Source organism: Triturus cristatus, chromosome 7 (genome assembly GCF_964204655.1).
Source record: "Triturus cristatus chromosome 7, aTriCri1.1, whole genome shotgun sequence".
Taxonomy (NCBI): domain Eukaryota; kingdom Metazoa; phylum Chordata; class Amphibia; order Caudata; family Salamandridae; genus Triturus; species Triturus cristatus.
Genome location: NC_140590.1, coordinates 622779446 through 622805779, shown reverse-complemented (window position 1 = coordinate 622805779; position 26334 = coordinate 622779446). Strand labels below are relative to the sequence as shown.

The 26334-nt window shown below is 46.4% G+C and overlaps 1 protein-coding gene across 2 annotated transcripts in view; it reads right to left on the bottom strand.

Annotated features, from left to right (window-relative positions):
• The window catches only part of ATAD5 (ATPase family AAA domain containing 5), a 422063-nt gene that overhangs the window by 94788 nt on the left and 300941 nt on the right, over window positions 1–26334 (bottom strand). For both annotated transcript variants that reach the window (XM_085617196.1, XM_085617195.1), the window contains exon 19: window positions 8265–8445. In XM_085617196.1, coding sequence (XP_085473322.1) covers window positions 8265–8445 — 181 coding nt within the window. The remainder of the gene's footprint in view (window positions 1–8264; window positions 8446–26334) is intronic.

The following is a 26334-nucleotide window of genomic DNA, read 5'->3' as shown; positions in this document are numbered from 1 at the left end:
AGTGAAAACACCTACATACACTAGGGAACATTATGCGTTGGGGTCCCCCTGTGATTAGCATGACCTCCTCTTTAAGCCCCTAGTATATAATAGGGCAGGGGGATTAAAACTACGTCTTAAAACAGGCCACAGGGTGTTTTTGCACACGTTAACTCAGGCCCCGTCCCCTCCCTTCACCACTGTGTAAACACACCCTGTGTCCATTTTTAGTTGGGAGATTAAGTTCATTTGAATCCTGAGGGTCCCTAGGGTCCAACTAGCCCACTAGGTACCTCCAGTAAGTGCCACAGAGCTACGTTGCAGAGAGGTGTAAAAAGTGGCACAGCCTGGACCACCTCTCTGCAATGCAGCTCAGTGGCGCTTACTGGAAGCACTTGGTGGGCTAGTTAGCCCCCAGGGGCCCTCAGTATTGAAGGGAAATTATATCCCCAATTTAAAACGTGCCATAGTGCGTGTTTGCACACGTCACCTCAGGCCCCGTCCCCTCCCTTCACCACTGTGTAAACGCGCCCTGTGGCTGTTCTAAGTTGAGAGATTAAGTCCCCTTGAATCCTAAGGGTCGCTAGGGTCAAACTAGACCACTAGGTACCTCCAGTAAGCGCCACAGAGCTGCGTTTCAGAGAGGTGTAAAAAGGGGCTTGGCCTCAGAACACCTGTCTGCAGCGCAGCTCCCTGGCGCATACTGGAGATGCCTGTTGGGCTAGTTGGCCCTCAGGGACCCTCAGTATTGAAGAGGAATTAATTCCCCAACTTACAACTCGCCAGAGGGCGCGTTTGCAGAGTGCTGCAAGGAGGGGGCGTGGCCTCTGGCACGATGCCAGTCTTTTATTTATTTTAATTTTTTAAGAAGGGGGCTGTGTGGTTCCCCTTCTTATTCTAATTTATTGGCCCTGATGACCCCATCCCCCAGGACCTGTCTCCTAATTATATTTTTTTGACCCCAATCCCCAGGGCCGGCCACTGTTTTTTATTATTTTAAAAAAATATATATTTATAGACACACCTAGGACATGCTGGACAAACCGTACGTACCTATCACCATGACGATTTGAGTGATATTCATTAAAAGGCGACTGTGCATACAATGAATCCACGTGGAATGTATTTACACCACTAGTGAAGCTCTGACATGTCTGATGCCCTACCGTGCCTAATCCCGGTAGACACCCTTGTCGTTTATTTATACAAACATGGGTAGCTATTGACGGGCACATTTAATACACATGCACACCAAGCCAAAGGGGATTCGACAAAAATTCGACCAAAACTATGTAAGAAACCCCCCTCACGGTTAATAAAACACACATCCACTGCCGGATGTGTAATACTTTTTATTTTACTCTCTGGAAAGGGGACGAACAACACTTGAGAGTCACAGCGCGCTCCTGGCAGAACCCAATGCTGTGTTACACCCACCATTGCCTGCCGAGTGCCACACACCTCTGTGTTGTATTCCACCAGCTAGTGCATATGCTATGACACTCTCTAGCCCATGTGCACTGTAACACCACTCCGTGAATGTCATGCCACACTTGTCTTCGCACGGGTTATATTGCCCCATCTAACGTGCCTTCCTCGATGCCTATGTTATAACGCACAGTGCTATGCCATACATATTACAATCTGGGATCCATATCTTTGTCACAGTGCATATGCAACGTTACACTCCCAAGCACATATTTTATATTACAACTTTAGAGACTAGTTAGGTTACACAACACTGCCATGTGCATATTACACTCCAAGGCGCACATCGCATAGCACGCGCAAGTGCCTGTGCTATCTCGCGCTCTCCAATGAATCTGTCATTGCGCACAATGTATTGCATATTATATTTCACGCCCGGTTCATCTTATATCACACTTTTTGGTGCATAGTTTATACCATACACTATATCTAGTTTTCATTTTCAATCGTGCTCTCAGGACTATGTTCTATATAACACTGTGTTCACCTACCCTTTTCACGGGCATTACATTTTGTGATAGGGGGTGGATGGTCAGGGGGTGTTTCTGCCAAGTGAGCCCGGAGTCACAGTCACAAACGTCCTCTTCTTCCTGAATAAAAGTGAGATTATGCTGCATACTTGTTCATATTGTAAGTAGTTCGCACAGACACACGTTTTAAAAACAATAAAGTTCCTAATGCCCGCCTTCTCTGAACAGTTAGCTTGCTGTCCCATCCCCCTCCTCCCTATCCTCTGTTGTGTGAATCCATGGACTAGCCTCCTCCCTCCTGCCATGCATGGTCTGATGTGCTGCCACTGCCCTCAATTTAGTATGATGTACCAGTCCCCTCCTCCTGCCCTCCATTGCCCAATTCTATGCCCAATCATTGACCTCCTGCTTAAACTCTGTGCTTAGCTTGCTGCCCCTATTCTCCTTCCCCCTGCCCTCCGATGTCTTTGTGCATGCCCCTGCTCCATCCTTTTTGCCCACCATGTTCCATGGACCTGCCACTCCTATCTACTCTGAGTGTTCTGTTGAGCTGCCACTCCCCTCCCACCTGCCTAGCATTGTCAGATGACTGTAACCTGTCCCTGCCTCCTCCACCCTGCCTGTCCACATGCCATGCCCCTATCCTCTTCCTCCTGTCCTACATGGTCCATTGTACTGCCACACCCTTCTGCCCTCCCTGGTCTGTTGTGCTGCAACTGCTCCTCTTGCATGCCCCGTGCGGTCTGTTGTGAGGCCCCTTCCCCTGCACAGGTCCTGACCCTCCCTTCTATCCTCCATCGTCCTTTGTGCATGCCCCTGCACCCTCCTTCTTGCCCATCATAGCCATTGTGCTGCCACTAACCCTCCCACTTGCCATGCATGGTCTTCTGTGCTGCCATGGCCCCTCCCACCTTCCCTGTGTGGTCAGTTAGCTGCCCCTGACCCCCTCCCACCTTCCCTCCATGGTCTGTGTGTATGCCACCACAGTCTCACTGTTGCTCTTCATGGTGTGTCTTGCTTCTAGTGCCCATCCTGCCTGACCTCCATGGCTATCTTGCTGCTCCTGCCCTGCCCCCTTGCCCCCAGCCCTCTGTTTACATGTGCAGACCCCTACTCCCTCCCTCCTGGCTTGTCTGTTCCATTGTAATGCCCCTGATCCTTCCCTCCTGCCCTTTATGCTCTGTTATGCTGCAGCTTTCTCTCCTGTCTGTCCATTATGGTCAGCTAGCTACCATTGCCTCTTGCCCCTCTGTTCTCTGTTGTCCATGTGCATGGTCCTGTCCCCTCCCTCTTGCTTTCTATGGATTGTTGTGCTGCACTCCCGTCCCGCATGCCCTGTGTGGTGTATTGTGCTGCTGCAAACCCTGATGCCTGCCCTGCAGGGTCAGTTTGGTGCACCTCTCCATGTCCCTCCTGTCCTCTGTTATCCAAGTCCATGTCCCTACCCCATTTCCTTCCACGATCCAATGTACCATACTTGCGAACATTTTGTACTTGGTAAGAGGGAGATTTTGAAAAAAAAACTGGGGTATTGATTTTCCCCTTTGAGTTACATTGAAAAAGAGGAGATTGTAGACAGGAGACAGATCAAATAAAGCCCATTTGAGCTTAAAAACATTGGACGTTTCCTGGCTGAATCGGGTCTGTTGGCATGTATGGTTGTACTACCATTGCCTCTTCCTTCTGCCCACAACGGTCTATTACATTGCCACAGCCTCTCTTGCAAGTCCTGTATTGTTGGTGTGTTGCCCCTGCCCCCCTTTCCACTGCCCTCCATAGTCTGTTGTGCTGCCACGGCCGTTCCTGCCTGCTCAGTGTGGTTAAATTGTTGCCTTTGCACCCTCCTACCTGCCTTCAATTTTCAGAGTCCGTGCCCCTGGCCTCTGCCTCTCAACAGTATCCTAATGAACAACTAGATTGCTAACATTCTATATTTATTACAAAAGTGTGGAACGCCTGACGTCATCTTGATGTAATCAAAACTGTAATACCTAGAGCATTTCCTTTAGAAATTACATATATGAGAGGGTCTTATTGGCATCAAAATTATGGTTAGTGCTCTAAAAGACTAAAATAAGGACATGTTTTCTGAGTTTTCAAATAGCGACAAATCACTTTTAAATTATTTGTTATCTTTATGTTTTTTTTATCCAGTTGACCACTTGATTAAATGTTGCACTTAGGGGAGAGGATGTGGGGTTACTTCCAGAACTTCAGACTTTGCAACTGGGGAACCTGGTTGGAGTTTCTGCTTCAGCTCGACATTCTGTGATTCTGGTCAAATCACTTAATCTCCCCATGTCTACAACCAAAATGAATTTGTTCTTGTGTGATGTAACCAATGCTCATGTAAAGCACTCCAATACCTGACAAGTCTGCACTATATAACACTGCAAAAACACAAAATAATAAGTGGTTTGCACACTTGTGTCATTGGGCTATATTTGGGCTACATCTGGGTGATTTTGGACTACATTTGGGATCTTTTGTCTCCGGTGGCCATCTTGGGAGATTTATTTGTTATGAAGTTTCCCAATTTCCTCATGTACTGCAGCCTACTCAGTAGGAAATGCTTTCAGTTTTTTACTTTGATTCCATCATGAAGGTATTCAGATATGTCACACATTTGCCATAAATTAAGAAAGTTAGCACTCTAGTTGCTCATTAGATCACTGTAGTAAAACAACTGTTCACCATGGAAGTCTGCTCCTGGTATTAAAAGTGCATGTTTCAGTCTGCATGTCAGAATTTTTTAATGAAATAGAAGAGGATTTGATAAGTCACTCAAACTGTGCCCTCATTTTCTTTCTTCAGCATTAATCATAATTTCTATGGCAAAATGAACCCCCTCATTGTGTTCCTTTTTAAATTAAATGTTTTAAGTGTTACCAGTTTATTCCAATCAAGATGGCTTCAGGTGTGCCATACTTTTGTCATAATGAAGACAGTAAGCGCTCTAGTTGTTTTTAAGAACACTCTGGGACATTCTGTCATTGGGCTATACTTGGGCTTGCAATGTTCAACACTCCGTCCACCATTTCCTTTGGTTTTTGCTTTGTTCGCCATAAGTTGGCAGGGTATGCTCAGACGTGAGTCCCTTGCTCACTTTGCCACTGGATTCAAGCAAGTCTGGCTGAAGACGGCTGAAATGCCAGAAACCGGTCCTAGGAAGCTTGTTTCCGGTCCAGGGAAGACATGGCTTGGCAGTTCGGGCTGGACTGTTCCCATGAGGCACAGGGTCAGACTGATTTGCATATGGCCATGTCTGAACTGGGGTGGCAGAGGGGGCTAAAGAACGGTGATGGATTAAACCCAGATCAGTTGACTGGGGGTGAGTGCTTGCAATGTTCAACACTCCGTCCACCATTTCCTTTGGTTTTTGCTTTGTTCGCCATAAGTTGGCAGGGTATGCTCAGACGTGAGTCCCTTGCTCACTTTGCCACTGGATTCAAGCAAGTCTGGCTGAAGACGGCTGAAATGCCAGAAACCGGTCCTAGGAAGCTTGTTTCCGGTCCAGGGAAGACATGGCTTGGCAGTTCGGGCTGGACTGTTCCCATGAGGCACAGGGTCAGACTGATTTGCATATGGCCATGTCTGAACTGGGGTGGCAGAGTGGGCTAAAGAACGGTGATGGATTAAACCCAGATCAGTTGACTGGGGGTGAGTGCTTGGAATGTTCAACACTCCGTCCACCATTTCCTTTGGTTTTTGCTATACTTGGGCTACATCTGGGTGATATTTGGGCTACATTTGGGCTCTTTTGTCTCTGGTGGCCATCTTGGGAGGCTTATTTGTTATGAAGTTTCCTAATTTCCTCATTTACTGCAGTCTCCTCAGTAGGAAATACTTTCAGTTTTTTACTTTGATTCCATCAAGAAGGCATTCAGATGTGTCACACATTTGCCATAAATTCAGAATGTTAGCACTCTTTTTGCTCATTAGATCACTGTAGTAAAGCTACTGCTCACCAGGGAAAACTGCTGCTGGTATTGAAAGTGCATGTTTCAGTCTGCATGTCAGAACTTTTTAATGAAATAAAAGAGCATTTCAGATGTCAAAATGTGCCCTAGTTTTTCTTTCTGCAGCACTAATCATACTTGTTATGGAAAAATGAACCCCCTCATTTTGTTCCTTTTTAAATTAAATGTTTTAAGAGTTACCACTTTAATCCAAGCAAGATGGCTTCAGGTGTGCCATACGTTTATCATAAGTAGGACTGTTAGCGCTCTAGTTGTTCCTTGGAACACTCTGGGAAGCTGCAGTAGAACACAAAGGAATCAACTGACAGTCTCTGCCCTTGTTGGATGTACATGTTTTACTGAGAATGTCAGACTTCATTCTCACATGACTGAGAAAGATAATGTGAATTTACAGAAAATAAGCTCTCAGTTTAGCTTATAGATCACCTTCCAAACCTCTGTGGGAAAAGCATGAGAAAATATTTTTCTCTCAATCATGATATCCCAGCAGAAGGCTTTTTCACATGGTGAAATCACCTTAGAACATACCACAATTCCTAAAATGATTATGGTACCATCAACAAATGATTTATAATGTAACTAAAGTCTTAAAACCTTCTATTAACTGCAATGCTTTTTAATGAGGTGCTATCATGTATATTGGTCCCAAGATGGCTGCCAACACTTCTTGGATGAAGTGCTGACAGCCAATCAGATCTCAGGATGAGATGTGTGGTTAGGCTCCGCCCACATATATATATATGATTTTACTTTTGATTTTCTCAGGAACTACTGAACAGATTGACACCAGACCTGCAAAAGGCACTTCCCTGAGCTGAGGACTACCTCTGCCAAATTTCAAGTAATTCTGTTCAGCCGTTCGGGCTGTACCTTGGACTAAAGGTCCCTATGGAAAATTGCATGGGGAAAACGTGTTTTGGGACCCCCCTTTTTTCTCAGCCCCCGCTTGACGAATCCCCCCAAGACTTTCAGGGTAGGAGCGGAGCGGAGCGCCCCACCTATTTTGAAAATTTCGCGAGGATTCGTCAATCGGCGCCAAAGTTATTCAAAATAGAATGTTGCGGATTTCCTATGGAAACACGGTCCTAACTATAACTATCTACTGGCGACCGCCAGTAGATAATATACACACACACATATATACACACACACATATATATATATATATATATATATATATATATATATATATATATATATATACATATGTATATATTCTCCAGATTCGCGCAGAAACCCCAGCCACTCGCAGCGGCAGGCCCAGAAGGGGTCACGACTCCCAAAAGCCAAACGATCGTTACCAGCTTCAAAGTTAGGTTCTCCTCCGAAACGCGTCGAGTGACTGGGCGTTTGACAAATAAAGACGCGCTGACAATAATTTAGTGGCCTGGACATCGTTTCTTTGAAGCTGGTAACGATGATATGGATATGGATATATATATATATATATATTTTTTTTTAAATGCACTTCTTTGGACCCAACCACCAAATGACAGAATAACAGCACGTCAATCCAGAAAAGGATTTATGCAGCAAAACATAGTTGCAATGCATTCCTGAAAGTGGGAGACTGGATCACAGATGTGATAGTCTGTAATGACTTGGATACCTATGCTTCCACACACCTCCTGACCAAAAGATATCAATTAAACAAATAATTAGGCACACAAACTTGGGTAAGGGAGCTCACATGGATACTACACCTAACGGATTATTGTTTACTCTCGATTAATAAACAATTGCCCTGGTAGTCGATAAATATCCAATGTGCTTGCAATGCATAATGCTTGGTAATTATCCTCTTCTACCTGCATTAACAACTACACGTACCGGAAATGAATATGCAGCAGACCTATTTTTTCATTTCAGCACGTTAATGCGGATGAAAATGTTAAATGAAGGTTTAGAAAACTAAGCTGCTGCTCAGTCAGGTGGAGGGTGACAAACATGCGGATTACATTTTAAAGTTTAACAAATAAGTCTCAATGGAATCTCATTTACAACCAGAAATGGATCAGGTCACTTGCTCAAGTACAATGGAGGAGGTTTACCAAACAGGTAAGAGGTAAGAGGGGAGGAACTTAGAAGCTAAGATGCATTTACGGGCATTTACGGGCACTCTCCACGCTGTCTAACTGCACAGATATCAGCATTAGGCTCACAGACTGCATGAACATATAAGCACCAGATTATTTTCCCATTGATTAGAACTGTTTTGCCTTTGTTGTTTAAGAAAATGAAAGTGAATACAGAAATAACTCATTACTAGCACAAGAGAGAATCACCACCTTTACAGTTTCCTTTTCCAAAATACAGTAGTGGGATCCAATAAACAGCATTAACTTACCACAAATTGAGAGAGCTTTGTCTTCCATATATCCGCCTCCACTTCTAGCCCAATATTGAAGGAAAAGAATACTCTGCCTAATGTCACAATTATTCATGTCTAACAATGTGGCCAAGTCTCTTACATCTGTCCTTAAGTTCTCAGCCAAACAAAGCACCTGTAGATAGCTGGCAATGTTGCTCTGGAATGTAAACAATTAACAAAGTTATGCTATTATTTATGTTCAATAAAACTCCAAACACAAGAATGTTTCTAAAGCACATGTTGCAACCATATCAGTATCCTGGCATTGACAACAGATGTTCATTGTTACCCAACTCATTGGTACTCTTTATAGACCTCGGAAAGACAAAAGGCTGAATGACACCGGCATATATAAATGCAATATCTCTGCTTCCACAAAAAACAGAAGACACAGTTAAGGGTTGCAGGCCTTCAGGTAACCCCATTGAACTATCTGGATCTAGGCACTGTTAATCAAGATGATCCTCTAGAGACATGGCTTAACTACTTCAAATACCCAGGACTGCTCTGTTCTCTCACTTTGATATTTTTAATCTGCCTTCGGTTCCTCCATGTGGAAAAAGGAGTGCTGCACTTTACAGTAAAAATTTAAAAATCTAACAGACCGAGAGAGAAACCCGTAGTCCTTTATTAATTATGATGCTTAAGCGACAAGACTACCCCATCTGTAGGAAATACGCCTTTTGTGTGTGATCACCCTGGATTTTTTGCTTTTTGCTGGATCCTATATTTCTGCTGGATTTAGAACTCTTTGCACTTTACTCCTGCTGACCAGCAGTAATGTGTCTATGCTTCCCTTTTAAACAAGGTAACATTGGCATATTCAACATTGGCATTTAACTTGCCTATACCCCCTTTGTACACTGACAAAGTGTACCCAGGGCCTGTAATTTAAATGTCACTAGTGGACTGCAGAACCAACTGTGCCATCCACTACAGTGACAGACTACAATGGTAGGTGTGAAGCCATTTTTGCACTGACTGCAGCAGTGTAAAAAATGCAACTCAACCTGTCAAAATAAACCCTTCAAACAGGTCAAAACCTCCCTTTTAAATATTAATAAGTCACCTGTACAAGGGCTTTTTAGACTACAAGGCAGGGTGCATAGTATTTAAAAGTAGGACATGTAGAAATGTAATGTTAACATGTCCTTACAGTAACTAACACCCAAAAGCTAGTTTTCACTGTGATAGGCATTGCTGTCCTGCGTAAAAAATAGAAAAAAACGTACCGATAAAAACCCTAATACTGTAGCTCATTATTGGGACTTGTTGGGAAAAATAACTATTTAATAGTTATTAAAAATCCGACTCAATGGTGAAGTCAGATCTTAATAAATATTAAGGAAATAACTTTTAAAAAGATGCCTTTTCCCTGCCTGAAGTTCATGGAGGCTAATTGGCATTTGCTCTCCAGTTTCCCCCAGCCAGTGATTAGCATTTGAATAGGTGTGCCATATCTCCCAGGAGCAAACAATAGGCTGATCTATATGGGCAGAGATAATGCTTCTGAACCTCACAGAATATGCAGAGTGGGGTCTGCAGGCATCCTTTTTAATACTACAATATAAAAACCTGCTTGATGGGTCTGCTGCGTTACATATAACAATTGTTATGCACTTGAAATGAAAGGAATAGGATGCCAAGACAAGTGTGTATCCACTGTGTGGTTGCTGAAGAACCCTGCTATTGTTCTACCAGACTTCTGTCAGGTTTATTGTGGGAACAGTCACTGTACCAAACTGAATTTTAGTGTTAGAAGTGGAAGGACATTAGAGTACCATAATATACTTCCCACACAAACCACCAGCGCCAAAGTTTAGTGTGTACTAAGACTATTGCAAATGAATTACTCTAGGTTTCAAATTAGTTTTAGGATTTAGTTAGGCATTTTGACTTTATTAATTTTTTTGTACTGCATACATGTTTTGCACATTGCCCTAAATTAAGCTTGTCTGCTCTGTGCCACAGCCACCAAGGGGGTTGGGCTCAGGCTAATTTTGGTTACTAAGCGGACTCAGCCACCCACCCACCCAAAGTAACCAAATTCTTACAGCTCCTACTACGATCTTACTTAGTGTAGGTATGCACCAATTAAACTATTTAGTGTAGCACACATACATAGCATACAAAAGCAACAAGGTCATGAGAGTCTTCCTGAAGGTGTTCAGGGAGGGAGCACGTCTGATGTGTGTCGGGAGCTCAGTCCAGGTCTAGGCCGCAATGTAGAAGGATTTCCTCCTGCTTTGGCTCTGTGGATGCAAGGGGTTTCGGCGAGGACAAGGTTGGCTGATCTGAGGTTTCTGTTGGATACGTGGAGGGTGACTATCATTGAGGTATTTGGTCCGGTGTTGTGTAGGCATTTGTAGGAGTGGGTGCGGATCTTGAAGATGACTTCTCCACGGGGAGTCAGTGGAGCTTCTGGAGGTGTTGGCTGATGTGCTCATGTCGAGGGATGCCGAGGAGGAGTGTGGCAGCGGTGTTCTGTATCGTTGTGGGTGACTGTCTTCCTTGAGGAGGGGGGGGGGGGGGGGGGGATTGAATATGCTACTTACCAGTATGCATCTGTTCTTGGCATGTAGGGCTGCTGACATTCATATCTGTGCATAGATCGCCGCCTAGTGTTGGGTCCGGATGTTTGCACGTTGTTGTCCTGGAAGAGTCTTCGAAGTATCCTTGGATAGGTGACTCCTCCCCTGGACTACAGTGCGCATGGGCATCCTCTCCATCCTCAGATTGTTTTTCGCCATTGTGGCAGTGATGGAGTAGATACAGAAAGTGATGACCATGCTTACAGTAATTCTGAGAGCTGCAGCTGCTACAGGCGCCGGGGAGGAGGGAGGGCGATATGAATGTCAGCAGCCCTACATGCCAAGAACAGATGCATACTGGTAAGTAGCATATTCAGTTCGAGGCATGTGGGCTGCTGAATTCATATCTGTGCATAGAATATATAGCAGTGCCCTCTATTAGCGGCGGCTACCAGTGCCAGCTGCAGCGGTCTGAAAAAGGGTTTTGAGAACAGCCTGTCCTACAGCTGCCTGCTGTTTTGATTGCACATCTACACAATAGTGTTTGGTAAACGTGTGTGTAGTGGACCAGGTGGCTGCTCTACATATATCATGCAGGGGAATATTTCCTAGAAAAGCCATGGAGGCCCCTAACTTACGTGTTGAGTGGGCTCGTGGGGGAATAGTTAATGTGCGTTTTGCCTTTTGATAACAAATTTGGATACACTTAACTATCCATCTGGCTATCCCTGCTTTGGAGATGGCGTTACCTTTGTGGTGTGGGGCAAAGGCAACGAACAGTTGTTTTGTCTTCCTAAAGGGTTTAGTCCTGTCGATGTAATACATGAGGGCCCTTTTGACATCTAGTGTGTGGAGTGCCCTTTCCGCGACAGTTTGTGGGTTTTGGAAGAAAACGGGCAGTTCAATAGTTTGATTCATGTGGAACTGCGATATTACCTTGGGCATGAATTTGGGGTTGGTACGTAGTACGACCCTGTTGGCATGAACCTGTATAAATGGCTCTTGAACTGTTAGTGCCTGGAGTTCACTAACTCTTCTTAAAGAAGTGATCGCTACCAGGAAAGCTACTTTCCAGGTGAGGAATTGAATCTCGCATGAGTGGAGAGGTTCAAAGGGTGGACCCATCAGGCGTGTGAGGACCAGGTTGAGGTTCCACATTGGAGCCGGTGGGTGGCTTGGTGGAATGACTCGTTTGAGTCCTTCCAAGAATGCTTTGATGGCAGGCACTCTGAATAGAGAGAGGTGCTGCCTGGTTTGTAGATAGGCTGATATTGCGGTCAAATGGACACGTATAGAGGTGTACGCCAGATTGCATCGGTATAGGTGTAGGAGGTAACAAATGATGTTTTGGATGGATGCGTCCAGCGGGTTAATGTCATTATTACCGCAATAAATGACGAACCTTTTCCATTTGGCTGCATAGCAAGCTCTTGTAGTGGGTCTCCTGGCCTCCTTGATGATGTCCATACAGTCAGGTGGCAGGTTGAGGTAGCCAAACTCTAGGACTTCAGGAGCCAGATTGCCAGGTTCAGCTGTTGCGGATCTGGGTGATGAATCTCTCCATGGTTCTGCGTCAAATGCGCGGGTTTGATCCGCAGCCTTTGATGCGGCACCACGGAAAGTTCGAGGAAGGTGGTGTACCATGGCTGGCGTGCCCACGTAGGAGCAACTAGGACGAGTGTCAGGGAGTGTTGTCTGAGTTTGCGAGCCACCAGCGGTATCAACGGCGCTGGGGGAAAAGCGTACGCAAATCTGCCGGACCAGTTCATCCATATCGCATTGCCCTGCGACTGCGGATGTGGGAACCTGGCGGCAAAGCTTTGGCATTTTGCGTTTTCGCTTGTGGCGAACAGGTCTATCTCTGGATGACCCCACTGCTGGAAGTACGGCTGGAGTACTGATGGGTGTAACTCCCACTCGTGCATCTGGTGGCTGTGTCTGCTGAGCAGATCCGCCATCTGGTTGTCCTTGCCGGGGAGGTGTTCCGCCATGAGGAACATGTTCCTCTGAATGGCCCACTTCCACATGCTCTGAGTCAGATGAGACAACTGTGGAGAGTGCGTTCCTCCCTGCTTCTGTATGTAGTACATTGCGGTCATGTTGTCCGTCCGGATCAACACGACCTTGTTGCACAGATGTACTTTGAATGCCTTCATGGCCAGGAAGATTGCCATCAGTTCCAGAAGGTTGATGTGCATTTTCTTCTGTTGTGTCGTCCATAGTCCCTGCACTGTGTAGTGGAGTACATGAGCTCCCCATCCCTGGAGAGACGCGTCCGCTGTCAGTACTATTTGTGGAACAGGCTCTTGGAACGGTCGGCCCTTGCAAAGGTTTTGTGGATTCCACCAATGCAGAGAGTTGTATGCCCGACCGCTCACCAACACTAGGTCTTTTAACTGTCCTTGAGCCTGATTCCACTGACGTGCTAAGCACTCCTGAAGCGGGCACATATGTAATCTCGCGTGCGGGACTATGAAAATGCAGGAGGCCATCATGCCTATCAACTGCATGAACACTCGCGCAGAAAGAGAGTGTTGGGGTTTGAACTTGGAAATCAGCATTTGCATGCTGTTGATCCTCACTAAATTTGGCTGAGCTGTGGCCGCCAGAGTGTCTATCGTCGCACCCAGGTACTGTTGTACGTGTGCGGGCTGGAGATGGGATTTTGGGTAATTTAGTGAGAATCCCAGACTGTGAAGGAGGTGAATGGTGCGGGACATGTGGCTGGCACATTGCTGGGCTGACTTCGCTTTAACGAGCCAGTCGTCCAGGTAGGGGTAGACGTGTATGTGCTGCCTCCGTAGATGTGCCGCCACAGTAGCTAGGCACTTTGTGAAAACCCTGGGTGCTGTTGTCACGCCGAAGGGCAGGACTTTGAATTGATAGTGCTGTCCCTGAACAGTGAACCTGAGGTATTTTTTGTGTGAGGGGTGAATGGGTATGTGGAAATACGCATCCTTGAGGTCCAGTGTGGCCAGGAAGTCTCCCTGCTTGAGAAGCGGAAGGACTTGCTGGAGAGTGAGCATGTGAAAGTGCTCGGAAAGAATGTACCGGTTCAGGGGTCTTAGGTCTAGTATAGGTCTGAGTGACCCGTCCTTTTTCGGTATTAAAAAGTAGAGGGAGTACACTCCCGTACCCTGCTCGTGGACGGGTACGACCTCTATAGCGCCTTTTAGAAGCATACTTTGCACCTCTTGCTGTAAGAGCGTTAAGTGCTCTGAGGACATAGGACGGTTTCTTGGAGGTATTGTGGGTGGAGTGGAGGTTAGCTCTAGACAGTAACCGTATTTGACAATATCTTTGACCCACCTGTCCGTGGTGATGGAGTTCCACGTGGACAGGAACCTTTGTAGCCTTCCCCCGACAGGTGTTATGTGGTCGGGAGGAAGGGAGAGGGCGTCACTGCTTGTTCTTGGGGGAGGACCTGGTGTTGCCGTAGCCGCGTCCTCTGCCCTTTGTACTGGAGCCACGATATCCACCCCGGGTGTTTTTATCGTAGGTGGTTTGGGTATTGCCCTTGTTGTATGTCTGCTGTGACCCCTGTCCTCTACCTGCTCCTCTATTTCCGGGGCGACGAAAGGAGCTGCTCCGAAAGGACTGAGTCTGGAGAGCCCCCATGGACTTTGCAGTGTCCGTGTCCTTTTTTATTTTCTCAAGGGCTGTGTCAACCTCCGGCCCGAATAAATAGTCGGGGTTGACAGGTTGGTTTAGTATATTATTTTGCACCTCAGGTTTGAATCCGGAGATTCGCAACCAGGCATGTTGTCGCAGCATGACGCTTGTGTTTATGGCCCTGGCAGCCGTGTCTGCAGCATCTAGTGCACACTTGATGGAAGCATTTGTGAGTAGCTGTCCCTCTCTGATAAGAATTTCTGCACCTTCTTTGAACGGGTCAGGGAGATGGAGTAGTTGCTCCAATGTGTCATAGTGCGCTCTATCGTAGCGAGCGAGGAGCGCTTGAGTGTTGGCTATGCGCCATATGTTGGCAGCCTGGGCGGCAACTCGCTTGCCAGAGGTCTCTAAAACCTTGGACTCTTTGTCCGGGGGAGGAGCGTCACCTGTCGTTTGCGAGTGTGCCCTCTTGCGAGCATTCGCAACGACAATGGAGTCGAGAGGTAAATGGCCTCTGATGTAAGTAGGGTCCCCAGGTGCTGATCTGTACTTTTTGTCGATCCTGGGGTTTATCACCCTTGCCCTGGTGGGTTCCTTGAAGATGTCCTTGGCTGGTTTGAGGACCCCTTTCAACATGGGCAGAGTCTTTACATGCCTTTCTGAGGAAGCGAAAGTGTCCATAAGGAAGTCGTCCTCCACGGTGTCAGAGTGAAGCTGCACTCCATGATTATTCGCAGCACGTTCAATAAGAGCGTTGAACGCTGCAGTGTCCTCTGTGGGAGATGTTTTCGCTCCATAGAGTTGTGGGTCCTGTGCATCTAGAGGTGCACTGGGGTCTGCAGGGTCGCCCCAAGTTTGATCAGGGTCCTGTTGGTCATTAGGGTCCATGTCTGCGTGGTAAGGGACTTGGTCATCCATATAGTCTGCCAACGCATCCGTGTCGGAGTGTGTGGGAGAGAATGATAGTGGATCCTGGTAGGGCGAGTCGAAAGATTCGCAAAGCACAGGTTCTGAGTCCACAGGCAGCTTTCTTTTTAGTGGGATCCTGAAAGGGTCCAAAGGTGGCTCTGAAGTTATCCTCCGTTCATGGATAATCATCCTGCCGGTGTTGGCGTCGATGTAATGTGACGGAGACGTCTCAGCAGGTGTATCCGTGGTGTGGGTGACCCGTGTCCTGAGTTGGAACATTTTCGGGACCGTGGATGGCGGCAGGCCAAAAGTTATGTTGGCTGGCGCCGAAGAGGCTGCTTGAGCTTTTAGTGGGCCGGAGCCCGATGTGTCCTGGAGGACCGTTTGGGTTTTGCTGCTTTGTGCTGCAACGGTTCGCACTTGAAGCGCTTTCGAGGCCTTAGCGCCGACCAGGTTTGTAGAGGCGGCCGTGGACTTTTTCGGCGCCGGTGGGTCATCGGGTCGAGGGGCGGAAATGGCCGTCGACGTTTTCGATGCATGAGGCTTTGGTGTTGCCGTGGAAGCGACGTGAGACGCAGCAGGCAGCATGACCTTTGGTTTAGGAGTCGATGGCGTCGGCGCCGCGAGCCGAGCAGGTTTGATGGCACCGAGGGCCTTTTTCCGTATGCCGACTCCGACCGCTTCAAGTTCAGCACCGAAGTCTCGTTTGTTGCGCTCGGTGCCGACGCGTGTCGCTGGCGTCGAAGGTGTGGAAGGCCTCGACCCGACTAGCGCCACTTTCGGTTTCGGTTTCATTTGTACCAGTGCAGCTTTCGGTTTCGGTTTGGTAGAAGGGAAACCAGCCGGTTTAGGTAATAATGGCTGCCGCTGAACGTCCGAGGCCGGGCCCGAGGGCGGGGCCGAAGAACTGCGGGATAGGTCTCGGGTAAGGCCCGAAGGCGATCCCTCGACCGGAGCCATAGACTGTGGCACTGGGCTCTCATCAGTCTGAACGGGTAGGCCTTGCTCGTCATTGGAGCTACTCTCTTCGGCCCCTAAGGCCTCATCGCCGTCTCCTACCTCGGTGTTGTCTTCATCTCTGCGAAAGAGTGATTCGTCGACGTCGTCCGAACCGGAGTCATGTTCGGAAACGGGACTGGAGGGTATGATTTCCAATTCTTCGACATCTTCGGCGTCAAAGATGTCTGCCGGGGCCGGTGCCGCGTGCTGCGCTTCGAGTCTCGCCGCTCGTCGATTCCGTAGAGTCTTCTTGGAACGGAACCGGGCACAGGCCATGCATGTCGATTCGTCGTGGTCCGGCGACAAGCATTTGTTGCACACCGGATGGACGTCGACATGGGGATATTTCGCATTGCATACCGGGCACCTCTTGAATGGTGTCCTCGACTCCATCGTCGGTGTCGTCGATGGTCAGGTAAAAAGCGAAAAGTTGGTTCTAAAGTTAGTAAGCTAACAGGTAGAGTCGAAACCGATCGAGTGAACAGTACCGACGCGAACTAAAGGCCTTTTGGCCTCGACAAAGTTTTTCCCTAACTGGAGTTAAGATAGCACATCCGAACCCAATGGCGGAAAAAAACAATCTGAGGATGGAGAGGATGCCCATGCGCACTGTAGTCCAGGGGAGGAGTCACCTATCCAAGGATACTTCAAAGACTCTTCCAGGACAACAACGTGCAAACATCCGGACCCAACACTAGGCGGCGATCTATGCACAGATATGAATTCAGCAGCCCACATGCCTCGAACCCATTTGAACGTCTTACGGCGGATGCAGAGGGTGTTGAAGCAGCTACAGGCGACGGCTTTGACCAGTCGGTTCATGGAGAGGGATGAGTCGAGTACGATGCAGAGTTTTCTGGCATGGTCCGTGGGGATCGGTGGGCTGCCGAGGGCAGTGGGCCACCAGGTGTTGTCCCATGCTGGGGGGGGGGGGGGGGGGGGGGAGAAGGGTGTTCAGAGGACGAGGACTTCTGTCTTCTCGGAGTTGAGCTTTAGGCAGCTGTTGGTCATCCAGGCTGCGACGTCCTGCATTCCTTTCGGAAGGTTGAGTTTGGCGGTGGTGGGGTCCTTGGTGAAGGAGAGGATGAGCTGGGTGTCGTTGGCGTAGGATACAATGCTGAGGCCGTGTTGTCGGGCGATGGTAGCAAGGGGGGCCATGTAGAGGTTACACTGATTTTCCATTATGAATCTTCTTTGGGTAATACTAGCATGCATCCACACATTTTACTAAATGATGCTATAAAGAAATGGTACCTAAAAGTTTACAGTAGTTTAGCTAAACATTTCGGTATATAGGCATGACAACAAGACCACTAAAGACACAAATTAATGAACATTGGAGCACGAGACGCTGCAAAAAAAAAACAACACCAAGATGCGCTCACACTGAGTCTAGCCACATGCCGGACAGCCTGAGGTGGACTATCATTGATACTAATACCAAATGGAATTTCAGCACCCCCTTTGTGTGAGAACAACGGTGGGTGTTTTGACTCAAAACACACATCCAGGGTCTAAATGATGACATACCTTGGTCTGAATGCGTTACTTAGTTCGCACTAGCCCTCTACTTCTGGAGAGGCCAGTATTTTGAGTTTCATACACCCTTAATCCACCTTTCGCAGCATTTATCATAATACACCTACTCCTCTATTACTACACCTAGGGAGGGGGGGGGGTTGTCACTGCTCCTACAACAGCTGTATCCATTCAGTACTTCTTTCTACATGCATTAACCCAGGAACAATTTTGGTTGATTGCTACACCGGACTCCCTTGAAACTCCTCTACAGCAGCTCAGTTTCTATTGAGACTTATAGTCCTTAACACATCTCTTTTGTGCCAGCTGCGTAACCGCTAAGGTGTAGTCAGTCCCATACTATAATAATAGAAGGACCTGACATCCATATTATGATCTTACACATCATAGTCTCTTTACCATGGACACAATACCCCCAATACCGGATTGTACACAGATTCATCCAAGAAGTGTCACTGTAAGTTTATTTTGACATAACTTGTGCGCTGCCAATATCTTAATATTTGATTACCTTTTTGTTCCAATTTACACACCATCCTTTTTGATTCTGGGTGATCTCTGCCCCACTCCAAGATGGCCACCAATTACAGAGTGCTATACCAAACCATTCCCATGATATACCCCCTTGAGACCACGTCACATCCGCCTTCAGGTCTGCTTCCCAGCTTGGACTGGCATGTGGTTCTACTTACCTGATCGCTATATAACTGTAGGTCTAGGAAAGGATGAAGTGCCTTGTCCTTTTTCTGGGCCAGAAAATAGCAGAAATAACCACAGTCTACTTCTGGTGCCAGAACCCTCTTTATGGCTCCCTTGGCCAAGAGAGTCATAACTCCCTCCTGGAGCAAATTCAAATGATCCTCCATCAGCCGGTTGTAGAATGGAGGCATGGAAGGGCCTCGACGGGATTGATTAGACCCTACGGACTATATGGAGGACCCACCTGTCCGATGTAATGTTTTGCCAGTGGTGGAGGTGACTGCAGATCCTGCAACCAACTGGCCACCCATGGTCTGGAAGGGCGAGACTCGGAAGGTTTGGCAGTTGAAGCTGCTCGAGGTTAGGGTAGGTGGGGTCTGACAGGACCTTTGCTCTGGCCGCCCGATCCACGTGGTCGGAACAAGCTGCACCCTTTGCCGGAACTTGCGTGGCTTTGTGGCTGGGTTATGGCTGGTTTGGCTGAAAGCCCCTTCTGTCGCTGCGAAAGGCAGACTGAGGATGTGCGGCCACTGAGAGGTCCATGGACTTGTCCGTAGCCCATGAGTTCTTAAAGCGTTTCAGCATAGTGTCTGCCTGGTCTCCATAGAGACGGGTGCCATCAAAGGGCATGTCCATGAAGGAGGCCTGGATATCCCCCAGAAAGTCAGATGTTCTCAGCAAGGCGTGGTGTCGAACAGCCTCCGTCAATGAGATCACTTTGCCAGTGAGTCGGTCGTGTCTAAACCACACCTATTGGCAAACTTTGCTGCCTCTCTCCCATCAGCTACTGTTTGTGAAAGGACAGCTTGGTCCTCCTCCGGAGCCTGTGACAGGGCTTGGGCAACAGTTTCCCACAGAAAGTGGGACTAACAGCCCAATAAGCATGCAGTGTTCGCTGACCGCAATGCAAGGCTGGTGGGAAAAAAATATTTGCCCCAACGGTCCAGCCTACTGGATACCCTATCCAGAGGTGCAGAAGGAATGCGTAATGGGCTATAGAGGTTTGGACTGCCAAGCTCTTCGGGGTAGGGTGGGTAGTGAAGATGTTTGGGTCCCCAGAGAAGGGCGTTGGCGGTGGGCAATCGCTCTATTCACAGTAGCCCCTGTGCTGGGCTTGGACCAGGTTTCCAGGGGGACGTCCGTGTGGGCCTCATTAAAAGTTAGTGAGGGGTCCAAGGAGGAAACTCCAGGCTGAAGCACCTCTGTCAAGATGTTAGTCTTGATCAAAGCTGAAGGGCAAGGATCTGAGCCGCCCTTCGCACCACCATAGCGTAAGATGCTCCCTCCTCTGTAGCCATGGTAGGGGAGAAAGCATGCCAGTATCTGGAGAAGTATCCAGTCTGCTGCCTTCACCCAATTCCTCATACCAGTCCATTTCCAAATAAGGCTAGTCTTCTAAAGGGTCCAGCGACTCATTCCAATCTTTTCCCACTCTAAGCCCTTCAGAATAAGGCTAAGGAAGCGACCTAGAACCTGGAGGTCCTGTTGGCGACAGAATCTGCATCGGTCAAAGCGGTTTTACCTCCGGGCCATCTGAAATCCGAATGGGGCTGACATCGCCAGTGGGCACCAGCGACGCCATAAGCATCGGCGCCGAGGCCGGTGCTGGTCGCAATGGCAAGACTGGAGGGTGAAGAGGTGGCTGGAATCAATCTTGGCACCAAACCCCAAGTTTATGTTGTCCAAAAAATGCGCAGATCCTACGGATTAGTAGGAACTACACGATAACAGAAAAGCAGGGAGGCGCAGAGCCGACCCATATGCACATTCCGGAGAAAGATGCCTTCAACCCAGAGGCTACTCCGTCGAGTCAACCAATGGACAGGAAGAAGTCGAAGGATAATTAGACTTGTGTTTTTAGTGCCTCTTACCCGATTCTCCCAACAATTTCGATTGGGACGAAGAGGACTAGGGACTACTGGAGTGGTGCTGGGACTTTCCTCTCGACCATGACTATGCCCTCCGAGGAGTCAAGTGACGCAGTGTCGCCTGCTGGGGTGCAAACAGCTTTAGGAACCGCTCCCTCAAAGCCTTCTGAGCCGTGGCCCGGCAGTCGGAGCATGACTGAGTCGTGGCCATGCTCCAGACACAACAGACAAACCAAATGCAGGTCCATCCCCAAACATGGCGCGGTGACAGACGCCGCACAGGTTGAACCCTGAAGTCTTCCTAGACAAGACATGAAATTCACACCAAAAAAGGGTCAACAAAGTCAAAAAAATCCTGTCAAAAAGTGACATAGCGTAGCTCTCTTCATGGATCAGCGCTTGACTGGTGTGGAAAGGAAACAGTTGACATGAGCATGCCGAGATGGCGCCTATATAGGGGACGCTGCATCACTTCCGGCGCGGAGGACGCCATGTGGAGCCAACTGGCGTCACCTACCGGCATGCAGGGGTATTGCTCGAAGAAAAATCTTCTGGATCTAGTCTAACACCTGGGAAAATCCCAGGTAAGGAATCTGCGGCTAGATGTCTCCATCACATTTGAAAAGCACACCCTACTCCCCGCTTATATACATCATCCCGCAACATCCCTTGCCATATCTTTGAGCCCAACCACTAGGGTGAGTAACAGAGTTGAAAATTATAATCTAGTAACACCAAAATTATCCCTATGCTATGTGGAGTCATCAAGGAGTGAACTTTGTCAGTCAGTTCTCCCTAGTAGAACAGCAACGTGTCAAAGTATGAACATTATTGTATACTGGGGAGTCATTCAAATTAGTAACCCTCAATAAAATGAACGTAAGCATCTTCCTTGAGAATGTGGAATCCAACATTTGTGAGGTCAATTAATTGAAATCCCATATAAACAAATGGTACTCAAATTAACTACACTCTTTGAAATGCCATGGGAGAGCTCTTCTATTCAACCTTAAGACCTAATACTCCAAGAGTACACAGCCGCCTCATTTGCTCCACTGCTTGCTCCATTATTATTAGGAACTACTTTGTATTCCGATTCCTTCAGCAGCTTCATAACTCTACACAAGGTTCAAATATCCAGACAAGAAAAGGTCACGGAGAACATGGCGGCCGACAGTTAGCGGGTCGCGGAGGCTCCAAAGGTCGGGGCGGTTTCTGCGCTAACGGATTAATGTAGGCTGAAGTAATGGATTTTCACCTATGGTGAAGCATCTGAAATCTTAATTTGGAAAATAGTTGTTATAATATGGTATAATACCTCAGTCGCGGCGTGACTGTGCTTGAAACGGTTCACGATCCGTATTGTGCTGGGAGCAGGCAGACGCGTTCTCTGCAAATCTGGTTGAAGTGTTCCTTCTCCCCTTCTGTCCGCAAGCTCGAAATCGTGGCGGAGGCGGCAGACGTGGCAGGGCGTATTGTGATCGCCCGGGATTCGGATTCAGTGCTCTCATCGTTGGAGAAAGAAGGGGAGTCACCAGAGCAGCAGACTCTTCTTTGGTCTAGGGCTGCCCTGGAGCTTCATCGCGGTAGGAAGGCAACTGCGAGGCTTCCTATTCACGGCGGCAGGGGCAGAGGAGGAACCACAGGGAAGCCTGAAATCTCTATTCCCCATCTCATAAGAGGCAGTGGTACGCGAGGATCCCCCGGTAAGAGCCTTGACGCCTACACTAATATACATCGGATACAGAAAGTAAGTGTGGTATCGGCATAACAAGGTGGAGGAGCCCGGGCTAAAAGGGGATTAGTAGGGGAAAAGAGTGACCTAACTAGCAAAATAACACCACGATATATTTTAAGAAGTTCAGAACGAGACTCACACTCGGTGTCTTTAGAGGACCTAAAGCAAGATGATTATATTGTGGTAAAATCTAAGTCCAGGGTAAAAAATAAGCTTAAGGACGTGAAGCAAGAGAAAAAGAAAAAGCCAACAAACTTAACACCTTCATTAAAAGATTTCTTTAAGTCAGTCCCCACCACATTGTTTCTCAAACCAGTTGACAGCATCTCTAAAGTTGGCACTGACAACAATATGGATGAGAAGATTGACCATTCCCAAATTTCTGAGGTGGTTTCAACTTCGAATAAGTTCCAGTTACTAGCGGACCTTACACCGGAGAGGGGAGTAGGAGGGCTCGGGAGGCAAGACACAACTAATGAAATATTAAACCAGGGGAATGAAAAGACCCAGCAGGAGTTACCGAGCGCAAAAGAAAAGAATATAAAAGCTCAAAGGTCAACTTCGGATCTTTTACAGGCATTAACTGAAGAGATGAGAAATAGATTTCAGGTTTCAGAAAAAAAACAAGCTGAAATAAAGGTTTTTTGTGAGAAGATGGAAGATAAATTGGACTCACTAACAAGAAGGGCTGCATTACTAGAGACAGCAGTAGCAGAGTTAGCAGCAAAAGTGGATGAAAATGTCAATGATTTAACTAAAATAAAAGAACAGGAAGCCAGTCTACAGGACAAGATGGAATTTATCGAAAATGCTCAACGAAGAAATAATCTTCGCTTACTTAAGGTCCCCGAGGGAGCTGAGGGGGTTAACATAAAAGAATTTGTAGTAAAACTGATCAAGCAAACAACTAATATTGAATGTTCAGAACAAGCCCTCTCTGCTGATATTCAAAGGGTGTACAGAGACCCTTTTAGACTGAGCCCGAATAAAACCAGACCTAGAAAAATCTTGATTCATTTTCTGACATACAGCCTAAAGGACGAAATATTAAACAAGGCCCTAAAGGTGAATACATTGAGCGCAGAAGGGTTCACTTTTCAAATTCGATCAGATATATCTTCCATTACCGCTTCCAAACAGTGGGAGTTGGGAAAACTACTAGAACCATTCAGACAGCGGGGTGCTACGGCACAACTGAAATTCCTGGCTACACTAAAAATAATGTATAAAAATGAAATGCACACATTTAGACGGGTAGAGGTGGCAGAAACCTTTTTGCGTCATATCCAAGGAGGAACAATGAATAGTGTATAGTCAACAGTGAATGGATAAAGCAATGTTTTGTTTTTTTTTGGAGCTTCACCTTAAAGTAATTGTGTGATGATATAAAAAAGAAAGAAAAGAAAAAAAGTTAGCAGTAACCGCCCTGACCAAAGTGAGGGTAGCCTCGAAGGCCAGGGTAGGGTCATGAGAGAAATAGAGGGGGTTCTCCAGGGGAGTACAGGGGGGACGATGGGTGGGGTAGGGCGGATCACTGGGTGGGGAGCATTTGGAATAAAAATCAAAATCAGTCCAACTCGCCATATAAGGTCTTTAAGAATTTTTTCGCATTTTTCTGTGAGGAATGACACATACATCAGCTGAGTATACTAAATATCTGAAGGTGATGACATGGAATCTAAATGGTTTAAGGGTAAAGCGGAGGATGGAAAGGATATTTCAGTACTTAAAAGATGCTCCAGAACAAATGTTAAACCTTCAAGAAACGCATCTAATAGAGACAGAAATGAGAAATTTATGTAAAAGTAAAAGCTGGATTAAGGAGGTAATCTGTACTACACAGCAAATAACAACAAAGGGTGTAGCAATAATTGTAAAAAAACATTCTGCGCTATCAGTGGAAGGGGCTAAAGTGGATACGTTGGGGAGATTGGCCATAGTAAGGTTGAGTTTTCATTCGCACAAATTTACGGTGGCAAGTTACTATGGTCCCAATCAGGACGATACAGCCCCATTAAAAAGCCTGGGTGCCGAGTTATTACCATTTCGAGATCCTTTAATATTGGCAGGAGATTTTAATCTAGTTCTAGATCCCGTGGTGGACAGATCCCTAAAAAATAGAGACCCACAAAACTGCAAAATGAGATCCTTATTGAAAATCATGATGAAGCATTTAGGATGGACAGATATATGGAGAGAGAGAGGAGGAATGAGAGGCTATACATTTCACAATAAAAAGCAGTGTCATAGGTCTAGGCTAGATTTTTTCTTAATCAGTACGTTGTTGAGGCCTTGGGTGGCACTTATCAGATCATGCGGCTGTAACACGAACGTTGAAGCTTCCCAATAGCCCAACAAACACAAGATGGACATTAGATCGCGTCATCTTGACAGAGGAAGAAACAATAGAAACATTGGTTAAAGAATCGGAGGCCTATTTTTTAACAAATACTGGCACTGCCCCCATGGAAATAGTATGGGACTCTTACAAAGCTTTTTTAAGAGGCTGTATAACCTCGATTCAAATTGTCAGACAGAAAAAATACAAAATGGAGATAAAAGAAATAGAGGATGAAATTCAAGAATTAGAATATGATCTCATCATGCAAGATGAGGAAATGGAAGAGAATATTACTGATAGATTACTATCTCTCAGAATAGATCTGGCAGCGATACTAGATGCAAGGTTGCAAAAGAGGTGGGATACGAGTAAGATGGAGCACTTTGAATATGGGGAAGGTTCGGGCAAACTTCATGCTTGGAAAACCAAGCAAGAACTAGCAAGGAGCAATATTAAGGAAGTAGCATGTAATTTCACCGGGAAAATGTGCCTGACTTCTGAAGATATAGAGGAAGCTTTTCGAAATCATTTTGAAGCAGTCTACAGAGAAGACCTCAATCCACAGCAAAGCATAATAGAATCCTGGCTTCAGCGCTACCCTCCAAAAAAAAGTCAGTGACATGGCCTCCAGTAATTTTAATAAACCTATATCTCAAGTTGAAATTAGGAAGGCAATAGAATCTGGCAAGAAAGGGAAAGCACCAGGACCAGATGGTCCTCCGGCCGAGCTATATAAATCCTTAGTTGAAGTTTTAATTCCAGTAATGTATCAATTGTTTTCTTATATTTTTGAGGAAGGTGGGCCTATGCCTCCCTCCTGGAGTCAGGCTACGGTTGCCCTGATTCTAAAACCAGCTAAGCCTGCAAGTCAGTGCGACTCGTACAGACCAATCTCTCTGCTCAACCTTGATTATAAAATCTTTGTCAAGGTTTTAGCAGAGAGGTTGAATGGTATTCTGAGCGGGTTGTTGCACCAGGATAAAAAAGGGTTTTGTTAGAGGGAGGGGTATCCAAGATTTAACGTATAATTGGATTGGTGCTATAGATATTGCAACAATACATAAACGACCTGTAGCTATTATCACGTTGGACGCCACGACAGCTTTCGACCGGGTAAATTGGGCATATCTAATTAAGGTATTAGACAAATATAACTTGGGGGAAACATTTTCTAGAGTTATTTCAGCTATATACAAAATCCCAACAGTTAGAATACTGATAAACGGAAACCTCTCCTCCCCTATACAAGTGCAAAGAGGCACAAGGCAGGGATGTCCTCTGTCGCCAATGTTATTTAATTTTTATATAGAGACTTTCGCAGATAGCATTAGGACACATGAGGACATACTTCCCTTTAGACATGGTAGCTGGGAAAAAAAGGTTTCACTATATGCCGATGACATCATGGTATCCACATCTGACCTCGAAAAAACTATCCCTATTTTATATAGTTTAGCCCAACAATTTGGTAATATTTCAGGGTACGAGATTAATCAGTCCAAAACTGAATGTATGGCTTGGAACACCACAGTTTGCCCCCCTCAATTGAAAAGAGAACTAAGATATTTAGGAATAAAAATTACTCATGATGTTAATGATATACCTGACACAAACTTGCGTAAAATCGATAAAGAAATATCCGATTCTCTAAAAAGTTGGGCTTACTTACCCTTAACACGAATAGGAAGGACTAACTTGATAAAAGTGATGCTCTTACCTAAATTAATTTTTATATTCCAAAATATACCATTGGCTTTTAAAGAAGAAGCTTTGAGAAAGATCCAGTCAAAACTGAATTCATTTATATGGG